Source organism: Vigna umbellata, chromosome 6 (assembly GCF_029865625.1).
Source record: "Vigna umbellata cultivar VRB3 chromosome 6, Vumbellata_1.0, whole genome shotgun sequence".
NCBI classification, from domain to species: Eukaryota; Viridiplantae; Streptophyta; class Magnoliopsida; order Fabales; family Fabaceae; genus Vigna; species Vigna umbellata.
In genome coordinates this window covers 14,029,805-14,052,706 of record NC_142170.1, presented here as the reverse complement: position 1 = coordinate 14,052,706, position 22,902 = coordinate 14,029,805, and the positions used below count along the sequence as shown (strand labels likewise).

General features: G+C 33.0%; 2 protein-coding genes across 5 annotated transcripts; both read left to right on the top strand.

The window, feature by feature from the left end:
• The first annotated feature begins 153 nt into the window (after positions 1 to 153).
• On the top strand, positions 154 to 9,832 carry LOC148196834 (putative leucine-rich repeat receptor-like protein kinase At2g19210). Of its 4 annotated transcripts, none has more exons than XM_088093137.1 (14): positions 154 to 274; positions 1,283 to 1,442; positions 5,657 to 6,197; positions 6,272 to 6,768; positions 6,863 to 7,001; positions 7,087 to 7,158; positions 7,335 to 7,406; positions 7,486 to 7,566; positions 7,792 to 7,946; positions 8,053 to 8,300; positions 8,387 to 8,513; positions 8,701 to 8,769; positions 8,861 to 9,050; positions 9,182 to 9,832. In XM_088093137.1, the coding sequence occupies exons 2-14, from the start codon at positions 1,379 to 1,381 to the stop codon at positions 9,591 to 9,593; spliced, it is 2,667 nt and encodes an 888-aa protein (XP_087949263.1). In that variant the 5' UTR covers positions 154 to 274; positions 1,283 to 1,378; the 3' UTR covers positions 9,594 to 9,832. The 4 variants fall into 4 exon arrangements, with proteins under 4 accessions (XP_087949263.1, XP_087949264.1, XP_087949262.1 ...); XM_088093138.1 differs by having other exon boundaries at positions 8,038 to 8,300; positions 9,227 to 9,832; XM_088093136.1 differs by having other exon boundaries at positions 8,038 to 8,300.
• Positions 9,833 to 14,444: 4,612 nt separating this feature from the next.
• LOC124829516 (putative leucine-rich repeat receptor-like protein kinase At2g19210) lies at positions 14,445 to 21,326 on the top strand. Its single transcript, XM_088093140.1, has 14 exons — positions 14,445 to 14,541; positions 15,657 to 15,788; positions 17,253 to 17,796; positions 17,883 to 18,358; positions 18,451 to 18,586; positions 18,673 to 18,744; positions 18,914 to 18,985; positions 19,062 to 19,142; positions 19,350 to 19,504; positions 19,612 to 19,853; positions 19,941 to 20,067; positions 20,249 to 20,317; positions 20,406 to 20,595; positions 20,727 to 21,326. The coding sequence occupies exons 2-14, from the start codon at positions 15,725 to 15,727 to the stop codon at positions 21,127 to 21,129; spliced, it is 2,631 nt and encodes an 876-aa protein (XP_087949266.1). The 5' UTR covers positions 14,445 to 14,541; positions 15,657 to 15,724; the 3' UTR covers positions 21,130 to 21,326.
• The last annotated feature ends 1,576 nt before the right edge of the window (positions 21,327 to 22,902 follow it).

Below are 22,902 nucleotides of genomic sequence, written 5' to 3'. Positions count from 1 at the left end.
AGTCAATGTTTACTTTTCCTTAGGTACCTTAGCATTAATTAACTTCTGCCATTAATGTCTGCTTCACTTACCAGAAAGTATTGACAGGAGTCGCCATATTAAATGAGGAATAAATAAGGTCATTGAATGGTTCAAACATTACATCATTTTCAGGTTTAAATGGAGAAAGAACCACAACATCAACATTTGGAGTTGGAAAAGAAAGAAACCAACTAGAAGGAGCTCAACCCGAATCCACCACACCAAAACCCATCATGCTTCTCTACACAAAGGGGTAAGTTAATTTTATACCTGTTATTGCTTTAACTTTGCTAACTTTTTGTTTAAAAAAAAAATAATTAAATTTCTTAAATTATCTTCAATCGTATACTGCTGATTATGCTAAGATTTTAACGAATGTTTTTAGAATTATATATTAAATAAAGTTGAATTTTTCCGTTCATTAAAGATAAACATTTTTCCTAATTTATGTTCAAATTTGCCTTGTGAAACATTTGAAGTATTTATTTATTTATTCCGTAACTTAATTTTTTGTTTATTTATATTTTTGTTTCAGTTTGCTCTTTATATATTTTTACAAGAAAATGTATATTTAATATTTACTTAAAGTTGACATTAACTAAGTAAAACCCAAAACTAATTAACTAATAATGTTCCATTTAGGTTGCAAGTGTGTACAGCACAAAATAGAAAAAATAATTGTTGTGAAGGAAAGAATTGAGTGTGGATAGAGGAGATGATAAAAAAAGTTTACACCAAGGATATGTTTATGAGGAAAAAATTAACTGAAAAAGAAAAACACCGCAAATCTTTATAATTTTATCTATTATAAAAAATAAAAAATAATTTTAAATAATATAATATCATATTATTTATAATAAAATTTATTTTCTAGAATAAAAATTTGAATTTGTGAAAACACTTTTATGAAAAATTATACATGTTCCTCCAAGTGTTTGGGAACTTGATTCTGTTGGTGCTGCAATTCTTTGTCTGGATCATATCATAATATCTATGCTTAATAATTGAAGTTTTTGTGCTAATAAATGTTAAAAATATCTCTACATGTTAGTATTGATAGATAAAATTTATGGTAGATAATCAAATTAAATATATGTATTTATAATATGCAAATACTAAATAACGATTATTTTAATATTTATTTATAAACTATTTTAGGTAACATATATAAATATTATACTATTCGTATTGATAGATATTTATTTCAATTTATCTTTGATTGATAGATCGAGAACTCAGCGGTACTATTATTTTATGACAGATTTAAATACAGAAAGATGAATTAAAGCTAAAAAGTTTTTGCAATTCCTTTTATTCCTTCGAGTGGTTGATAACGTGATCAAAGTCAACATATACAATGTGGATGAGTTTCTACGTTGCTGTTTTAGCTGTTCTACTTATTCAAGTTCATGCTCAACCAGGTTAGTTAAAGCATTTGTTTGTCAAACAATTTCATTATATCTTTATTTACTTCAAATTCTTATGCTGTGCTAAAATAATAGAAAATAAGAGATATGAAAGAGGAAAAGAAATTGATACATCATAACAATATTAGAAGTCAAGTTTTTTTTTTCTCTCTTTTTTTATCAATTCAATCAATCAAATTTTGTTTCGTTTTCATTTTTCTTTCTTTCATCTCATGCTTTTTTTTACCTTGAAACTAAAGTCTAAAAAATATTAAATGGGTGATTGATGTGAATAAATTAACTTAAGAATAAAAAAAAAATCAATTAATTGGTCTTTTAATCGGTGAGAGGTTTCTAGCTTGTGGCTAGTAATGACCCTGCTGCCATTACTGGCTATTATAGCTTCAACTCTTCTGATTTCTTCTTCTTTACCGTGACTATCCACATACTTGTTGCATATCGTTCTTCTCCAATATTATCATTTTGGTTTATGTTTCCGCACACTTTGTTCTTGTTTAACTCCTTCGAGTTATGATTATTGTTTCCAAAATTAGGTTTAGTAGGGATGACTCTACCATGATGGTGGTTCTCCTCGCTAATATGGACAAACTCTTGTTTTAGATTGTTGTTTGTCAACACCTTCCATATTTGGTTCTCTATGTTGAGACTATTCATTTTTGTTTGAAGCATCCAATTGAACTTCTCTAAACGCTGAATCTCCTCATTTTTTTTTCTGAGTTTCTTCTTAACGACCTCCTATATCACTTTTACCAACATTCTCGATGCCCCACTCACTCCTCATCGAGTTCCATCCACTCTCTCTTTGCATTGCACGAAGAAACAGTCCATCTCTGATATCTTATATGCTTTATGTGCCGTACGGTCCTCATTCTTGGCCATACGGTCCTCACACTTGGCCGTCCTCCCTTACGATCCTCTCAGGTCGTGTCAATTGGTAATGACTCATTAACCCCCTAACGAAGATTAAGGCGTGATTGGACCGTCATTAGGCTGGCAAAAGGTAAAAGCCCATTACAACTAGTATAAATAAGAGTCACAGGTATGATTTCTGGACCACGCTGCTCATTATACACACTACGCGCATTATTTGTGGTACCAACCGTTCGGTCATTTTACTGATTTGAGCGTCGGAGTGCCTTTGACAAGTGCCCATCCGCTCGACTTGGAGAAGGGGGAGGGAGAGCGAGCAACGTCCGTCTGTTTGGTCTTCAACGTCCATCCAGTCTTCTGTACAACCAAGAGTGTTTTAGCGGGGGACCTCCAAACCCTACCGGAACACTTTAGCTTTGCCACTTCCATCTCTAGGTTAGTCGTCTTCATTGTTATGACCTCATCCACCTTTGTCATCTAACGCAATTGCACCACCTCTTGCTACATCTCCTCAATCCTCTTGCTCTTCGTCACACCTTCACTTCGTAAACAATCAATATCTGCCTTTAGCTTCTTGATCTCCCACTTCCTTATCACGTTCTTGTTCATCAGTTCATCATGCTCTTGTTGCAACTTTGCAATCTTCGTCACTGATTCCTCACTATACTCGTCATCTACACGCCATTGGCAACATTGTCATCCGCCATGGTTGATCTGATGAACAATTCGAAAATCAAATTATCTGAGCGATCCAGATGCCCCTACCAAGTTATCTAGACGCCATACAGGCTTATTTGAACTTCCAAGCTCAATATGAACGTTCCTTGAACTTTGATCGATTTTTTACCTTTCTATCGTCAAGAATGCACCTTGCTTTTCAACATCTTTTGTGAGAAGATTTGTCGTGTCTTCCTCTTTGTTCTCAGATTGACAATCTCTTGCATAGTGCTCGATTTTACCATAACTAAAACATTTATTTGAGTAGTACTCCTTTACATAATGGTCATATTTGCCACACTATTAGCCTCCTCTCAATGGACCTCATTCTCTTATTCCATGTCATTTTCTTTACCTAATGTTCTGTCTCTTCTTCTTGTTTCCGGTTTCTAACACCGAGATCTCTTTCTCGACCTCCTTGGTCTCTTCATTTTCCTTGAGTGTTTTGAGTCTCTTCCTTTATTTGGAGTACTTGATAGAGTATCTACCTTCTTCTTTTTCTTTCGTTGCTCTTGTGCCTCAAGAGATTCAGCTAGCTCTTCAACTAAGAGTTTTGATTAATCCTTCGACTCTTAATTAAGCACACCACATTCTCAAAATCATCAATTAATGATCTCTAGATCTTCTCCACAACTCGTGCAACAACCAACATCTTTTCATTTCTAATGAGTTGGTTCAACACTGTTTCAAACTGAGTGACGTATATACTCTAGTGCAGAAAGGGCATTTAACGTCTGTTATTTTGGCCTTTTAACGTCAGCTCCAGAACCGACGTCTTTGTGGATGACGTTAATCAAACGTCAGACTCAACAGGTCCGACTTCTTTATAGACATCGGTTACTGCATGACCCGACGTCTAAAGGGCTCCATAAACGTTGGACATTGCATTAACCGACGTCTACTGCAGCTCGTGTCTTTGGGTAGCGTAGTAGCACTTTCTTCCTTTGCTAGTTTCGTCATAGAAAAGGTTGCGTCTTTTGGATCTCTTATGGCATTTCAACCGAAAACCGAATCTGGGTCCTTGCTTAGTTCCATTAAAACCGTCAATGAAAACGAACGGTGACAATAGAACTAGGCAAGGACCGAAGTTCGATTTTGGGTTGAAACGCTATAAGACATCCAAAAGACGCAAGTTTTTCTTACGAGGAAACTAGCAAAGGGAGAATGCGGTACTACGCTACCCAAAGAAACGAGAAAAACTGCACCAAAACACAACAAAAACTCATTTTAATTGATTCAAATGAAAGATAATCAACCAAAGACTAATATAATCAGAATAAAAGTAAGTTTAAATGGTTCAAAGAGACAAAAACGCACATGGAAAAGCAATGCCGCGAAGAGAAAAGGCGAGAACAAAGACGATGAAGTGCTCGTAACTACAGGTTTGATGTCTGATTTAACAGCAAACTAGACGTCGGCTCCCCAGGTGAACCGACGTCTATTCTGGCCTAGATGTCGGGGCCCTCACTAATATGACGTCCAAAACAACATTTCACCTACCATGTCAAGCCATTTAGACGTCGGATGGCGGGATCCGACGTCTTTACGACGGAAAAAAAATAACTTTTCATCTACCTGTCAGACATATATACGTCCGTTAGGAGGGGCACCGACGTCTATAATCGAATATAGTCGTCGGGGTGGCGGGATCAAACGTCTCTAAGGCGGAAAAAAATGACTTTTCACCTACTTGTCAAGCATATAAACGTCTGTTAGGAGGGGCCCCGACGTCTATAATATTATAGACGTTGGGGCCCCTCCTAACATACGTCTATATGTCCACTTATTTACGAAAATACCACCGGTCAATAATTTACGTTGGTTATTTTGTGGTCCGACGTCGTTAAAGCCTAATTTTACACTAGTGTGAGAAACTCCTTCTATGTCATTCATTTTCATACTCTCCAACTCTCCAACTCTCCCTAAGTGTTTAAAGTGAGACCTGTTTCACTTTATTGTCTCTCTTGTACGCTTTCTCTATAGTATCTTAAAGCTTCTTTTGAAGATTTTGCACTTGCAAACTTCTCAACACTAGACTTATCAACAACATGTACATGAGTGCCTTGCCCTTCACAAATCTTCCTTCTTATTTTTCAAATGCGCAGGACACTTAAACTCTATAGCTTTAATACCAATTTGTTGGCATTGAAAATTATATTTTTATTGAAAATAACACTTTTACAGAAATATGAGTACAAACACAACACTAAGAATTTGACGACACAGAAAAACTCACTCTTAGAACACAAACACAGCCACTCACGCTGCACTCCTCTACACTCACTTAGAGGCAAACTCAGCCCCTCCACTCTCTCCTTGCTCTCTTTCTCTCGGTCCACACACTCTTCTTGTTTTCCTTACACACAATCATGACCATTTACTCTCTATTTTCTCCTTGACGGTGTTGTTCACTCCACTTTCACCTTCGTGGCTATAAAACAAAACAACCAGACATCACAATCACACCATCAGGACCACCACATCACTGCCAATTGAAGTTTTGGGGAGAAGAAAAAGCCTGAGGTGGAAAACCTTGCACTTACAAACAAGGACTTTCTTCTTCTTTTGCAATTTTTGAACTGTGCGGCATTTAATGTTTATTCCACCATTTCATGTTCTAGGATTCATCAGCATAGATTGTGGAGCTAAAGAAGGTGCGAACTATAACGATTCAAGATATGGCATAAATTACATTTCGGATGAAGATTTCATAAATACTGGTGTTAGTGAGACAATAGCATCTGAAGTGATGAGCAAAGAAAATCAACAACAACTATGGAGACTGAGAAGCTTCCCGGAAGGAAAAAGGAACTGCTACAAAATAAGCGTCACAAGAGCCTCTAAATATTTCGTCCGCACTAGTTTTCTGTACGGAAATTATGATGGCCGAGATATATTACCACAGTTTGATCTTCTTCTGGGACCTAACCGCTGGGATACAGTCACTATACTCAATGCAGCCACGGTCCAACACAAGGAGATCATACATGTAACTTCAATGGATTATGTTCATATCTGTCTGGTTGACACCGGCAATGGTACACCATTTATAACAGCCATAGAATTCAGGATTTTGAAAAATGATACATACGTCACTCAATTCGGATCATTGGAACTTTACAATTACCTTCGCTGCGATTTGGGTTCAGACACAACCTACAGGTGAAATCATACTTAAGGATTAAATGTGTTGCCTTATAAGATTGATTATTGGATTTATTCTGATTTTCTCACAGGTACCCGGATGATGTTTATGATCGTTACTGGTATGGTCGTTCTTCCTGGGACGCCTGTAACTTCGGCGAAAATTGGAAACCACTAAGTGCCTCCATTTCCGATGATTCTTTAAATGAGACTGATTACAAGCCGGGAGCAACTATCATGAGCACCGCAGTTGAACCACAAAATGATAGTGCTCCGTTGCTAATAAGGTGGGAGCCACAACATGAAACTGACCAATTCTATGTGTACATGCACGTCACGGAAATTCAAATGTTAACCACGAATCAGACAAGACAATTCAACATCAAGAGGAACGCTGATTCATGGTTTCCAAATTTTTCTCCAATCTATCATGGAATGAATACTATATATACGCCGTCAGCCATCACTGGGAAAGAAATTAAATTTTCCCTCGAGAGGACTGAAAATTCAACCCTTCCTCCCATCATCAGTGCCATTGAAATTTACAGAGTATTAGACTTACAGAAACCAGAAACATTCCAAGGAGATGGTATTTTTCATTTTTTAAATCCATTTATTTGGTTAACACTATTCTACATGAACTTAACTACCACCTACCCCTCTTTTTTTGCACTGAAAAAAAGCTGATGCGCTTACAATCATCAAATCAGTTTATGGAGTGAAAAGGGATTGGGAAGGTGATCCATGCTCCCCTGCAGCCTACTTGTGGGATGGTCTCAACTGTACTTATCTCGGCAATGAGTTCCCAAGAATCACAGCTTTGTAAGTCATGCTTGCCAAATTATTATTATACCTTCATAAAACTAATTAAGATCACATCGTAATAACTATTCATTGAGCAAAACAGGAATTTATCGTCAAGTAGATCATCAGGAAAGATTGACCCTTCAATCTCAAACCTCACCATGTTAGAGAAGCTGTGAGTTTTCTTTTTCTTTTGTTTCTTTTATTTCACCCGACAGAAAAATCTGTTGTTATAAATCCTTTAACTGTTTCCGTTATGTACTTATCATTTGTGAAGAATCGACATATCTTTTCCTACTTGAGTCGAGATTTAAACATATAGTTAAAAAGGCTAAATTATTTGTTTTCCAGGGATTTATCTAACAATAGCTTAAATGGTGATGTTCCTGATTTTCTGTCTCAATTACAACACTTGAAGATCTTGTAAGTTAATTCATTTACTCAAACACTATATACGTGGTGTGATCTCTTTATCTGATAATAGAAAACCATATTCTTTTAGAAACTTAGAGAAGAATAACCTCTCCGGTTCAATTCCCTCTGAACTTGTTGAAAAATCACGCGAAGGTTCTCTCTTACTAAGGTACGAATCTGATTAAAAAGTCTCAAATTCATAGTATGATTATTTATATGCTAAGGATTATTAATTACTTATATTCAAGGCAGTGTTTGAGATTTATATATACATGACCCACCTAATTTCTAAGCACAACCAAAATAAGTTGAAGAATGTATTGAAATTATGAATTAATTACTGATAAGGTTTACTGAGACTTAAAACATAATTTTTGTGTGATTTTCATGCTAGTGTGGGTGAAAATCCATATCTATGTGAATCTGGGCAATGCAACGAGAAGGAAAAGAAAAACACTGTCACACCCATAGTAGCTTCAGTATGTGGGTTTCTAATTCTTCTAATAGCCGTTGCTATATTGTGGATCCTTAAAAGAAAAAAATCAGAAGGTAATGCTGAAGTAACTACGAAAAGTTTGTATTTTCTATTAACAATTTACCAATAGATTACCTTTTTAACCTATTATCTTTCAAAATGAAGTTGAAAAATTTACAGATTCGGTGGCATTAAACCATCAGAGTGAGATTTCACAGCAATCCACAGAAAAGGATAATTCGTTCCAGAAACGCACAAGTCAAAAGTATTCATACTATGATGTCCTTCAAATCAGTAACAATTTCAATAGAATTATTGGTAAAGGAGGATTTGGAACAGTTTACCTAGGCTTTATCGATGAGACTCCAGTTGCAGTGAAAATGCTTTCCCCATCAGCAGTTCATGGTTATCAACAATTTCAAGCAGAGGTATAAGTTATTAATCAATTTACTTTAGGTTTCTGACTTTGGTACCGAACCTATACGGTTAACGTGGTTGTGACTTTTATTTCCAGGTTAAACTTCTACTCAGAGTTCATCACAAAAATTTGACATCCCTTATTGGTTACTGTGACGAAGGAACCAATAAGGGCCTCATATATGAGTACATGGCTAATGGGAACTTACGAGAACATCTCTCAGGTTGGTTACGAAAAAAATTATTTTGTTCTTAAAAGTTTGTGTAATCAATTTGAAAGTTAGATTTGATTTCTGAAACTCTGGAGATGGAATTTTTAATATTGGAGAACTGTATGAGTCGTATGAATAAGTTCTACCCAACAAAAACAAACATGTATAGAATAGAAAGTTACAGAAGTTGTTCTTGTAGGTAAACACACCGAATCACCATTATTGAGCTGGAAGGACAGACTTCGTGTTGCAGTGGATGCAGCCTTAGGTTAGGAACTAAAATTGAAATTGTGAACTTATGTTAACTCCCTTTACCCTTTTAACACGTTTGCCGTGATTATAATTAAATCTATTATCAGGATTGGAATATCTGCAAAATGGTTGCAAGCCTCCTATAATCCACAGAGATGTGAAATCTACAAACATCTTGTTGGACGAACACTTCCAAGCAAAGTTATCTGATTTCGGTCTATCCAAAATTGTCCCAGATGATGGGAGGTCTTATGTGTCAACTGTTGTTGCTGGCACTTTCGGTTACCTGGACCCTCAGTAAGTACTTTAGTTATTGTCCTTTCCATCATTTTCTAGGAGAATAGAAGGAGATTTTCTACCTTAATATTTGAGTTCATGGCAAAATCCGCAAAGAGTAAATAATTTGGGTTTCATGACTTCTTTTGCAGCTACCATTATTCCAATAGATTAACTCAGAAAAGTGACGTTTACAGCTTTGGAGTTGTTCTCTTGGAAATAATCACAAATCAGCCAGTAATGGCAGGGAATGAAGTAAAGGGTCACATAAGTGAACGAGTTAGCTCCATGATATCAAGAGGAGATATCAGGGCCATAGTTGACTCAAGCTTAGAAGGAAATTTTGACATAAACTCAGCATGGAAAGCCGTAGAAATAGCAATGGCTTGTGTTTCTCCAAATCCCAACGAAAGGCCAATGATGAGTGTGGTAGTGATTGAACTACAGGAAACTTTAGCCACCGAATTAGCTAGAACAAACCATTACAGTGGTGCTGATCCCAGGTATTCTGTTGCACCGGTCAGCTTGGAAGTAGACACCGAATATATGCCCTTCGCTAGGTAAATGCTTGCTCAACATAAGAATAACAGAGTAACTTTGCAACAAGTGAAAGTGATGTTGTACAAGAAGTATGTCATTGGGTGATTTAGTTTGATTAGTTTTCTAAATCTGTGTTGTTTGGGAGTGGTGAGAGTAGTAATGTAGAATGCATATTAGTATACAAATAAACAACGAGAGTTGAATAAATGGAATTGAAAAGCAGTGTTATAATGTTTTGTTGGAATAAGTTTTTTAAAACAATCTATCATATTTTGCCCTCTTATAGTGAACCAAATGAAGCCAAATAATGTTAAATGATGAAGAACAGAGTCCAATGAGCACAAAAATAAATCGGTCAGTTTGTCAGATTTTAAGGGAACTTTCTAAAAACTTAAATTCTAACCATGTAATAATTTTTTTTTAAATGTTTAAAATTTTCTCTCTCGAGTACCACTAATTCAATATGTGTGTTTGACCTTGTAAAGTAACTTAAGGTTCTTTCACCTATAGAGAAACATTCTTCTACACTCTGTCCTAGAAACCCTAATATATATATTCTTACAAGGTGTTTTTGATGAAAATATTATAGATGCATAAAAACTATAATAAAATAAATAAAAATATTTTTGAGGATTCTTTCCATGTATACTATCCACCACAGATATATTTATAACAGAAAAAATTTACTCAAACACAACAATGATATTTATAAAATATTTGATTTTTTGAAGCACATAATAGCATATATTGTAGCTATTATAGTAAAAAAAACTCACAATAACCGTTAAGAAGAACTAAAATAATAAATTACAATTGAGAAGATGAGGAAACCAATAATTTAGGTTTAAAAATGTTCTCCAATAAAGTTCAATACTAGTTTAAACAGTAAACTATAAAATTGGAAATTAAAACGTGAATCATAAATAAGAAGTTTAATTTATCGTTGCCATCGAAAGAAAATATTATATCCAAGTAAGGGCATTGAAGAGATTAATATAATGTAAATAAGAAAAATGAATCAGATGTCGAAGTAAGGACTAATATAGTTTACTATTGAACAAAGAATAATGGAGAGTTTGAACACTGCATCAAGGAAGATAATATCAAAAAAGACCTAGACACAATCCGGAATGGTGGATTGAAAAGGAAGTTAATTTATGATAGCTGTTGCAAAATATGAGATGAGTAGGCACAATTGACTCAATGTGCACATTTTTTAAAGTAGTTTTTACAGTTTATGTTATTTTATTTTATTTTAGTGTGTAATTGTCATAGAAAAGAGATAAATATAAATAAATTATTCAAATGTAAATTAGAGATGATAATAAATTGTGGTTATAATTCAAACATTTTTAATCTCGAATAAGAAATCACAAATCAAATAATAAATATTACAATTTGGATCACCACTTCTATTTTTATATATATATATATATATATATATATATATATATTAGTTTTTATTTTATCCTTCGTAATTTATTTTTTTAATCTACGTGCATTCTTGAAATTTAAATTTTTAATTGATCACTTCAATTTATCTTTATCTACTTATTCTATAATTTCCTAACTTTTGTTTTTCATTCATAATTCCATCTTTATATAAAAAAATACAAAGATATAACTTGCATATTATTTTGATTCTAGTTGCAGAATCCTAAAACCAACATACTTTGAATTAGATTGAAAATGAAAAATTTGCTAGTCGAATGGACAAAAAAATCACGTTGAATTAATTTGGTTCATCATAAATATATTGAATTAGTATCGAACCAAAATTCCATGAACATTTATAGAATACAAAACAAATTGAGAATGATGCAAGAAATTAAAATGTAATTGTGAAACTAAAAACAAGAAAGGAAAATTATGTAAGATAGAAAAAGAACCTGTACAAAAGAAATAATAAAAAAGGGTGGTGATGAAGAAGCACTGTCCTTTCTTTTATTGGTTTCTACTTCCAACATTAATAGAAAGTAATTTCGATATTATATATATATATATATATATATATATATATATATATATATATATATATAATACCTGTGTAATCTAATTTTATCATGAACTTTTTTTTTTCTCTCTTACCGTAACATCCTAAAAATACAGTGCAAAACCATAAAGAGAATAATCACATGTTAACAATACTATAGATCAGTTCAACGTTCGACTAAATACAATTACAGCCGAACAGTCTTAAATAACAGCAGGGGATTTAAAAAGTGTGCTAGCTATTATTAGACCGAACGTTTAACAAAATACATCAATACTGTACGGTCTCTACAAAAATAAAATCAACACTAGAACGAACGCTATCAAGGTTCGGCCTTCACTTTCGTTACATCTTCCAACACTTCTTCCAGCAGCTCTTCTCCTTCTGCTCACATCCGCACGGATGATCATTGCAACAGGACAACGACAGGACGTACAACACAGCCAAAAATGATAAACAGGGTAAGTTTATGTAATTTAATCTATTCAATCACAACATACAACGTTCATAACAAACCAACAACGACCACATCATAATTCATACATCCATGCACGCAAATAATGACCACATGACTCTGACTGTCCGGACTGTATGAATCCTGTGTAGCTACGACGTTCGTGTACCTGGGTGAATCCTCCCTGGAATACTCGTTCATAATCAACTATTTCATACACATCACATCTCAATTTTTCTCATACTTAATCATCCATACATTCATACGAAATAAGATCATACGCTCCTATCATAGCCCAAGTACGACTGAAATAAAGCTTCTTAGAAACTAACGAGGCTAAGCGCTACTCATCTACCTCAATAAACAACCTCCTAAGAGTTCAACCGGACGCTACGAAGCCTAGGCTGAGTACTAAGACTCTAGGCCGAACACCTTTTAAAAACCAACACTGACTTATACTAAATAATAATACTGATGAGAAACTATAAATTAATGAACGCTATCTAGTTTGAATGAAGACTCTGATTCTAAACATAGTAATAATACAATAAAGAAAACACGACCCAGTGCTTAGTTTAAGACCGAGTCCTATAGAAACCAAACACTATTGGACGAGCGCTACTGAGACTGAATGCTTGATCCAAGACCGATCATTAATAAACTCACATAAAGCTGTCTAGGAAGTCTAAAGAAGAACTACATTTAGGCTGAACACTCATATATACATATTATAACACGCTCTTCATTAACCAAATCCTTTCTAGAAGAAGAACTTAATATGAACGGACGCTCAATGAAAACTGAAAGATGAATACAAACTCTCGATCACAAATTATCTATTCCTATATAATATTACAGAAAGGCTCTTAAACACTATCCCTAACTCATGGTAATTCAAGTAAGACCATGCACTCACAAGAAGGAGCGAACGCTCGCTAATGACGCTCGACCATGCTAATCACCTTTGCTCAGAATACTACGGTTCGAAAATTAAACTCTATACCAACTCAGTTCACAAGGTATATCATACTTCCATCCACACATCCAAACCAGCAGTACAATCATATTTCATACTCATCAAATAATCACACGTATCATGCAAGCATACAGACATTCAACACAACAAGCTAAATTAAATTATATAAGCTTCCCTTACCTCGACACGTAACCGAACGCTCAAATGAAGCAGAATAAAGCTTCCCTCTACCAAAGAACTAACGTTTGACGGCCACGGTTTTAGGAATACTGAACTATAGAGAAAACCAGAAACACTCAGAATACTACCACCCACTCAGGCGACCAGAACTAGAGAGTTGCATGCAAGACTTAAACGAACGTACTAGAGAGAAAGACACTCACCGGCTCATAATCATAAACCAAACGGTTTAACTGGAAGCTCTTGACGTCGGGAGTGTTCCAACGGTGCCTGAGAGGTGATCAGAGAAGAAATGGTAAGGTTTTCTTAGAGAGAAGGAGGAGATTTTAGAGAGAAGGAGGAGAAAAGAGTTTCAGCAGTTTGGAGAAGAAGAAAGACATGCAAAGAAGTGGCACAACATTTGAAATTTTGTCTTAAATACTACCGTCGTCCAAAACGAACGATCTCTCCCTTGCAGCCATCTGTTCTCCACTTTTTATAAGTATTATTTGTAAGAAAAAAGAGTGAAATAATTTTTTCAAAATAACTAAAATTAGTTTATATTCAAATTAAAAATTAAATTTTGAGTAGTGACATAATTTTTTAACAAATTATATTTTATGAATTAATAAATTTTAATTTAAAAATAAAATAATTATACTTTATCCTGTACTATATTTATGAAAAATTTGTATGGATGACTATTGACATTACTTGTAAATGGGTATAACATTTTCCAAATGGTTATGCTTCCGCTGACCGGCACATAGCTGGATGGAATCACCGTGTTAAATGGTTTTCGTCCATTATAAGGTTAAGTTAAGCGGATCCTGACTAATAATATTTTTAGATTAAACTTAATTTGAATATTTAATTATCAGGTAAGTTATTCAAATTTATTTACTTGTACATAAATTAAAAAATATTACTTTTTTAATCACTAAATAACACTAACTTTCTATCAAGAAAAAGGAGAGTTAAAAACTGTAGATTCGGCGACATAATTAATAACGGAGAGCATCCCGTTGCATTTAAAATCTACGCCTGAATGCATGTGGTCCCATTAGTTAACGTGAGTGGCGGAACCGAAGTTATGGTGCGATTACAACCATGGAATCAAAAGTCATTGTCGTTTTGTGTTGTTGTTTTTTGTCGTTTTGTGTTGTTTTTTTGTTTTGTCCAGGTGCAACCGCGACCACAGAGTCAACCATCGTTGTCGTTTTTTGTTTCTGACCTAGTCACTCCATAATACTCAACCTCTGCTTCTTTGTATAAGGGACAAACTCTTACAGTATAGTATTATGCTAAATATATATAGCTTTGATGGATGGTAAGGTGAGTATAGTAGTCTTGGAACACCAGAAATTTTCATCAAAACTACACTGCGTAGGTACCATATATTTGCTCTTTCTTCTTCCTTATTCTTCATACATGCAGGTTTCTTGTTGGCCAAATCTTCATCTCTACACTTTTTTTTCCATTCCGAGCTTCGTTCTTAACTGTAGCATATAAAATCACACAAATTTTATTTTATTCTAAATAATCCTATAATGTTACTAATTTTTATAAATATATATTTTCTTTTTTTAATAGGTTCGAGTTAAATCATTTTGTTAAATGTTAATATTTTATTAGTATTTTTTCTTTGTAACAATTATTTTTATATACATTAATATATAATAAAAATAGATTGTAAAAATGAATCAAACATGAAAATAAATCAAATTAAACAGTGATTTCTTTGCATTTAAAAAAAAAGAAAAATTTGGTCTGACCTCGTTTAAAGAATGTATCAACTTGATGTGTTGAGTAAAACAAATTCTTATTTTTTTCCTATACAAACAATTAATAAAAAAAAGTTCACACACATTAACATAATTATTTAGTATATAGTGTTCATTAAATTTGACAACTATGAAGTGTAAGTGTATAGTTTCCACTGTCATCAACTAAAAGTATAATTAATATGATTTAAAAAATAATTATAATAAAAGTCTATAGATTTATTTTATATATTATCTATAATGGTTTAAAAATAATAAAACATAATAAACTTAATAAACATAATCTATATATATTTTATTTTTTATTTATTTTTCTATTTTTTGTTATTTAATATATACGAACTGTAAAAAAAGAAGAAGAGAAATTAATAAATTAGTAACATTTAATGTAAATGATTTAACTCAAATGTGTTAGAAAAAATCATTTATGAAAAATGAAATTTTTTAATGATTAATTAGGATAGTATTAAAATTTTAGGTGTTTACTTAAATGACAATAAACTTTAAGATCAATGACAGCAAAATTAAAATTTAAAGTGTTTATTATTGGTCTCTTTTGTATATATTCCTCGAAGTGTTTAGGAAGTTGATTATGTTGGTTCTGTATCTTTTTGTAGCATATATAGCAGCCAATCATTGCGCAGTTTTTGTGCTAATATTAAGCCTTCCATGCTACATATGTTTTCAAAATAAATTCAGTAGTATTATTTTTATGCTGCAGATCGAAGGCTAAAAAGGGTTTTCTAAAAAGGGTTTGCAGTTAGCTCCACGTTGACTCCTTCCAGTACAATGTGGATGGTTTTGTACATTGCTTTTTTAACTGTTCTACTTATCCAAGCTCATGCTCAACCAGGTTTGTTAAAGCAAAACATTCGTTTTTGTCAAACAACTTCATTATATCATTATTTACTTCAATTTTCACTCAAGTCTTACGCTGGGTAAAATAATAGAAAAGAAGAGATATAAAAGAGAAAAAATAAAAGTTGTTTAATTAAAGAGAAAAAAAAAGTGAAGTAAAAGTAAAAAATAATCAATTTTGTAAAGCTCTGTATATTATATTTTAGTTGTACCCAGATGACAATCCCGATTTGATAGAAAATTTTAGTATTATATAGATATTAGTAATATTTGATTTTTTTTTAATAGGAAGGAGAAAAACTATGTATTTATTTGTTCCGTTCCTATTTTCATATATGTTCCAATACTCATGATCCCATCCTTGTTGTAGTTACATTTAAATTCCTACAAAATAAAAACCTTTATATATTTTTTTATCTCTCTCCCTCACTTATAACATGACTGACAATTTTTATCTCTTTCTCAAGTGTCACATCAATATTTAAGTAAGGAGACTGACTTGTTTATAATTCAACAACGTCCAAATTAAGGAGAAAGAAGGAGGTCGTCTCTGCATCTTTCTTAAGTTTTGGTGCCACTTAATCGCTCGTGAAAAATAGTATATTATGACAACTTATTATAACGTCTAAAACTATGTTTTTAGTTTATATGTCATAAATTATTGGTGAAAAAATAGTATACTATGATAATTTATTCTAACGTCTAGAATTATGTTTCCAGTTTATACGTTATAATAAATATTTTTACACCTCATAAAATAAGATTTTTGGACTAGTTAACTATGACCATATTAAAGATTGTCAATTTGTCCACAACGCTTTTGACACGCAAACCTGGTGGTTCTAAAGGACTACGCGTAACCTTAGGAATCTAAAAAACGATTGGACCTCTATTATCTTTTTGACACTGATATTATGTAGCATGTTGCGACAAATCCAATTTTCACTAAAAAACCAAGTTATTCCAATAATATACTAATGGGTAATGCAAAAGAAAATGAGAGTAAAATGCTAGCCAATTTTATTATACATTTTTTATTGATATATATATATATATATATATGTCAAGTACATATAGTATACATTTGTATTGATGAGTTTTCCACTTTTTCTTAGGTTTGCTTTAGCTGAACTTAATTTCATACTCCTACTTTGTTTTTACTTCTATCTCCCATCCAATTAACCTTCCAACGTATTATTTTAATTTATGTATCTCCCATCCAATTAACCTGCGGGATCATAGGCCAGCAATGAAAAATTATTTGAAATTTTGTCAATAACACTTCAATTGTTTGAAATGGTTTTCTTCGAGAAAGCATCCTTATGTTTTTTAGAAAAATCTACTGATAGAATCATGTCCGGATGGTAACTTCTAGAAATATTCTATCTTTATAAATATTTAATTTTCTCGATATGTGTGTAGCAACAGTATCAGTAATATATGCAATTTTATGTTTTAGGATTCATCAGCATAGATTGCGGAGCTGATCCAGGTTTGAGCTATACCGATCCAGTATTTGGTATAAATTATGTTTCGGATGCAAAGTTAATAAATACTGGTGTGATTGGGAATATATCATCTGAAGCGATCATCGACACATACAATCAACGGCAACTCCGGAGGCTTCGAAGCTTCCCAGAAGGAAAAAGGAACTGCTACAAAATAAATGTCACAGGAGGCTCTAAGTATCTCATCCGCACTGTTTTTCTGTATGGAAATTATGATGGCCGAAATATGTTACCACAGTTTGATCTTCTTCTCGGACCTAACCACTGGGATACAGTGTTTATATACAATGCATTCATTTACCAATCCAATGAGATCATACATGTACCTTTACTAGATTTCGTACAAATCTGTCTTGTTAACACAGGCTATGGTACACCATTTATAACAGCCATAGAATTCAGGACTTTGAAAAATGATACATACGTCACTCAATTCGGATCGTTGGAACTTTACAAGTGGATGCGCTGCGATTTGGGTTCAAGAAAAGCCTACAGGTGAGATTATAGTTTAGGATTAAATCTCTTGCCTTATAAGATTGAATTATTGATTCATCATTGAATTTATTCTGATTTTCTCACAGGTACTCGAATGATGTTTATGATCGTTTCTGGTATGCCTTAAACTTCGGAGAAAATTGGAATTCACTAAATGCTTCGATTCCTTACTCTTTAAATCAGAGCGATTACCAACCGGGACCTATTATCATGAGCACCGCAGTTACACCAGCAGATGATAGTGATCCGTTGGTAATAAGATGGGGGCCACAAGATGAAAGTGACCGATTCTATGTGTACATGCACTTCATGGAGATTCAAGTGTTAGCCAGGAATCAGACAAGACAATTCAACATCACGAGGAACGGTGAATTAATGGTTCCAAATTTTTCTCCTCGATACCTAGCCGTCGACACTTTATATACCTCGTCAGCCATCAGTGGTAAAGAAATTGAATATTCACTGGAGAGGACCGAAAATTCAACCCTGCCTCCCATCATCAGTGCCATTGAAATTTACAGAGTAATAGATTTACAGAAACCAGAAACATTCCAAGGAGATGGTATTTTTCATTTTCTAAATACGTATATTTGGCTTCCACCATTGTGCATGAACTTAACTACCTTCTACCCCTCTTTTTGCATTGAAAAAAAGTTGAAGCGATTACAAGAATCAAGTCAGTTTATGGAGTGAAAAGGGACTGGGAAGGTGATCCATGCTCCCCTGTAGACTACTTGTGGGATGGTCTCAACTGCACTTATGACAATGAGTTCCCAAGAATCAAAGCTTTGTAAGTCTTGCTTGCCAAATTATTATTATACCTTCATAAAACTAATTAAGATCACATCGTATATAACTGTTCATTGAGCAAAACAGGAATTTATCTTCGAGTGGATTGTCAGGAAAGATTGACCCTTCAATCTCAAACCTCACCATGTTGGAGAAGCTGTTAGTTTCTTTTTCTTTTGTTTCTTTTATTTCACCCGACAGAAAAATCTCTCGTTATCTTTTTATTGATTCCGATATGTACTTGTTATTTGTGAAGAATCGACATAACTTTTCCTACATGAGTCGAGATGTAAACATTTTTCAAAACGCTATATTATTTGTTTTCCAGGGATTTATCTAACAATAACTTATATGGTGAAGTTCCTGATTTTCTGTCTCATTTACAACACTTGAAGATATTGTAAGTTACTTCATTTACTCAACCACTGTATAGGTTATCCTCTCTATCAGATAATAGAAAACACTGTTTTTTTTAGAAACTTGGAGAAGAATGACCTCTCCGGTTCAATTCCCTCTGCACTTGTTGAAAAATCACGCAAAGGTTCTCTCTCACTAAGGTATGAATCTTATTAAAAAGTCTCAAATTCATTATTTATGCTGATGATTATTAATTACTTATATTCAAGGCAGTTTTAGAGATTCATATATACAGGATCCACGCAATCTCTAACCACAAGCAAAATAGATTTATGTATTTGAATTATGGATTACTTGTAAGGTTTACTGATACTTGAATCATAATTTTTCTGTGATTTCCATGCCAGTGTGGATCAAAAACCATATCCATGTGAATCTGCTCAATGCAACAAGAAGAGAAAGAAAAACACTGTTACACCCACAGTAGCCTCGACCAGTGGGGTTTTATTTCTTCTAATAGCCGTTGGAACATTGTGGATCCTTAAAAGGAAAAAATCAAAACGTAAGGCCGAAATAACTACGAAAAATTCGTTTTTTCTGTTAACAACATGCCAAAAAATTAATCTTTTAACCAATTATTTTTAAAAATTGAAAAATTTACATATCCAGTGGCAGTAAATCATCTGAGTGGGATTTCACAGAAATCCACGGAAAAGGATAATTCGTTCCAGCAACGCAAAAGTCAAATGTATTCATACAATGATGTCCTTCAAATCACTAACAATTTCAATAGAATTATTGGTAAGGGAGGATTTGGAACAGTTTACCTGGGCTTTATCGATGAGACTCCAGTTGCAGTGAAAATGCTTTCCCCATCAGCAGTTCATGGTTATCAACAATTTCAAGCAGAGGTATAAGTTATTAATCAATTTACTCTAGGTTTCTGACTTTGGTACCAAACCTATATGGTTTAACATAGCTGTGACTTTTATTTCCAGATTAAACTTCTAATCAGAGTTCATCACAAAAATTTGATATCCCTTATTGGTTACTGTAACGAAGGATCCAATAAGGGCCTTATATATGAATACATGGCTAAAGGGAACTTACGAGAACATCTCTCAGGTTGGTTTTAAATAATTTTATTTTCTTGTGTTGTGAAATCAATTTCCAAGTTAAATTTGAATTTTCAAACTGTGGATAAATAATTTTTAATATTAGAGAACTGTATGAGTCGTATGAATAACTTTTACTGAACAAAAACAAACATGTATAGAATAGAAAGTTACAGAAGTTGTTCTTGTAGGTAAACACAACGAATCACCATTCTTGAGCTGGAAGGACAGACTTCGTGTAGCAGTGGATGCAGCCGTAGGTTAGAAAGTAAAATTCGAACTGTGAATTTATGTTAAATCCCTTTTACCTTCCTAACACGTTTGCCGCAATTCTAAATCTAATATCAGGATTGGAATATCTGCATAATGGTTGCATGACTCCTATAATCCACAGAGATGTAAAGTCTTCAAACATCTTGTTGAATGAACTCTTCCAAGCAAAGTTATCTGATTTTGGTCTATCCAAAGTTGTCCCAGATGATGGAAGATCTCATGTGTCAACTATTGTTGCTGGTACACTTGGTTATCTGGACCCTCAGTAAGTACTTAATTGTTGCCCTTTCGATCATTTTGTAGGAAAATATAGTGAGGTTTTCCACGTGATATTTGAGTTATCATCACAAAATCCACCAAGAGTAAATAATTTGGGTTTCATGACTTCTCTTGCAGCTACCATTCTTCTAATAGATTAACACAGAAAAGTGATGTTTATAGCTTTGGAGTTGTTCTTTTGGAAATAATCACAAATCAACCAGTAATGGCCGGGAATGAAGAAACGGGTCACATAAGTGAACGAGTTAACTTGATGGTATCAAAAGGGGATATCAGGGCCATAGTTGACTCAAGCTTAGAAGGAAATTTTGACATAAACTCAGCATGGAAAGCCGTAGAAATAGCAATGGCTTGTGTTTCTCCAAATCCCAACGAAAGGCCAATGATGAGTGTGGTAGTGATTGAACTACAGGAGGCTTTAGCGACCGAATTAGCTAGAACAGGTGGTGCTGATCCCAAGTATTCAGTTGCACCGGTCAGCGAGAATGTTGACAGCGAATTCATGCCGTCGGCTAGGTAAACGCTACTCAACATAAGAATCATGTAATAACGTTGTAAAAAGGGAAATTGATGTTGTACAAGAAGTTGGTTATTAGGTGCTTTACTTTGATCACTTTTATCAATCTGTCGTGTTGTTTGGAAGTGGTGATAGCGGTAATGTAGAATGCATATCAGTATTGAAATAAAAAATGAGAATTGAAAAGCTGTTATTATCAATTTTTTTGCATTATATTTATTGAACAATCTATCTTTGTTTTGCCCTCTTATATGCATAGTGAACCACTAGAACGAAGAAATGAACCCAAATGTAAATGAAGAAATGATCACAGAAATAAATTTGTCAGTTTCTCAGATTTTAAGGGAATTTTCTAAAATCATAAGTTCTAACCTTTTTAATTTTTTTTAAAGTCTTCTTAACTAATAAGTTTGATTATGTTTCAAAAATAGTATACGACTTCAAAAGCTTAATCCTTGCAACGCATTTAGAAATTTTGTAATTATTTTTATATCCGTGTATGTCAACAAGTATACTTGATGTTTTATATATTATTTCAAATTAAAAATTGAAAAATTATTGTGTAGGCTTTGAATAAATAAAAGTTAAAAATACTATTATGAATCTGTAAACTAAAGTTTCGTAAAAAATAATCACTAGCCATTTTTATTATTTTATTGCTTCGTTATAACAATTAGTTTTGTTGGAATTCAAGAGAAGTAATGAGAAAATATCAAGACATAATGGATCTTTATGGCTTTTGATATACGAGGAAATATGGGGAATTAACCAATTTCGGTGACTTTTTTTTTCCAAAAAAATAACATAATTGTAGTTAATTTTACTCAATTTTTAACTGATTCTTTTTATTTTCTTAAAATTGAAGTCGGTCATATTGAATATGTAAAAAAATATACTAAAGTTAAAATAACTTTTCGTAAAAAAAAGTCACTTTCTCCAGAAATATGTTATATAAAATAGTAATAATAAGTTAAAATTAATTAGTTATTATAATTTGCATTAAAATCTTACTATTTTTATTTATTATTTCTCTTATTCTTCATTAGATAGCTGATCTGGAATTTCTTATTAGTGTACTTTTACTTAGAGATACGAATGATTGAATGTGTAAACTCGTCATTCGGTGCTTAATACTTTATTTGCTTAGAGTCATGTATAAAAAGTAATAAAATTAATTATTTTTAAAGGCGTAGTTTCAAGTAACCATTATATATTAAATAATTTACCTTAGTACTAGTACTGACTGTCACTAAAATATACTTTTATTAGAATATTTATTAGTAAATGAGATAATAGATAAAGATACATTTTATTTGTGATTTTTTTTAAATGTATAATTTCTTTGAAATTATTATAAATGTAAAAAATCATTTCAAAGCTTATAATTTCATATTTTATAAATTTTTTAAAATCAAATTGATTAAATCTAAATCATACAAGTTAGAGAGATTGATGGAGAGTCATCATATTAAATGAGGAAGAGAGTATTGATGGATTCGCAATATTAAACGAGGAATAGATGTCAGTGAGTGGTTGTGGATCAGAAAGATTATATCTTTTTCAGGTTCATATGGTGAAAGAACCACAACATAAACATCTCGAATAGGATAAAAAGAAGCAACCCAGAAGGAGAACCACACATGGGTAACTTACTTTATATAATTAGCTGTGTAAAAAGATTTATATAAGAAATTAGAAAAAAAAATTATGAGTACAAATATTTATCATCTTTATATATACAATATTAAATTAAAAAAAATTAATTAAATAATTTAA

Excerpts from the sequence above, each read along its gene's own strand:
- LOC148196834 (XM_088093136.1), top strand. The coding sequence starts at position 1,379 with ATGTGGATGAGTTTCTACGTTGCTGTTTTAGCTGTTCTACTTATTCAA. Across the intron at positions 8,770-8,860 it reads TGCAGTGGATGCAGCCTTAG|GATTGGAATATCTGCAAAAT; the intron begins GTTAGGAACTAA and ends ATCTATTATCAG. Across the intron at positions 9,051-9,181 it reads TTCGGTTACCTGGACCCTCA|CTACCATTATTCCAATAGAT; the intron begins GTAAGTACTTTA and ends CTTCTTTTGCAG.
- LOC124829516 (XM_088093140.1), top strand. The coding sequence starts at position 15,725 with ATGTGGATGGTTTTGTACATTGCTTTTTTAACTGTTCTACTTATCCAA. Across the intron at positions 20,318-20,405 it reads AGCAGTGGATGCAGCCGTAG|GATTGGAATATCTGCATAAT; the intron begins GTTAGAAAGTAA and ends ATCTAATATCAG. Across the intron at positions 20,596-20,726 it reads CTTGGTTATCTGGACCCTCA|CTACCATTCTTCTAATAGAT; the intron begins GTAAGTACTTAA and ends CTTCTCTTGCAG.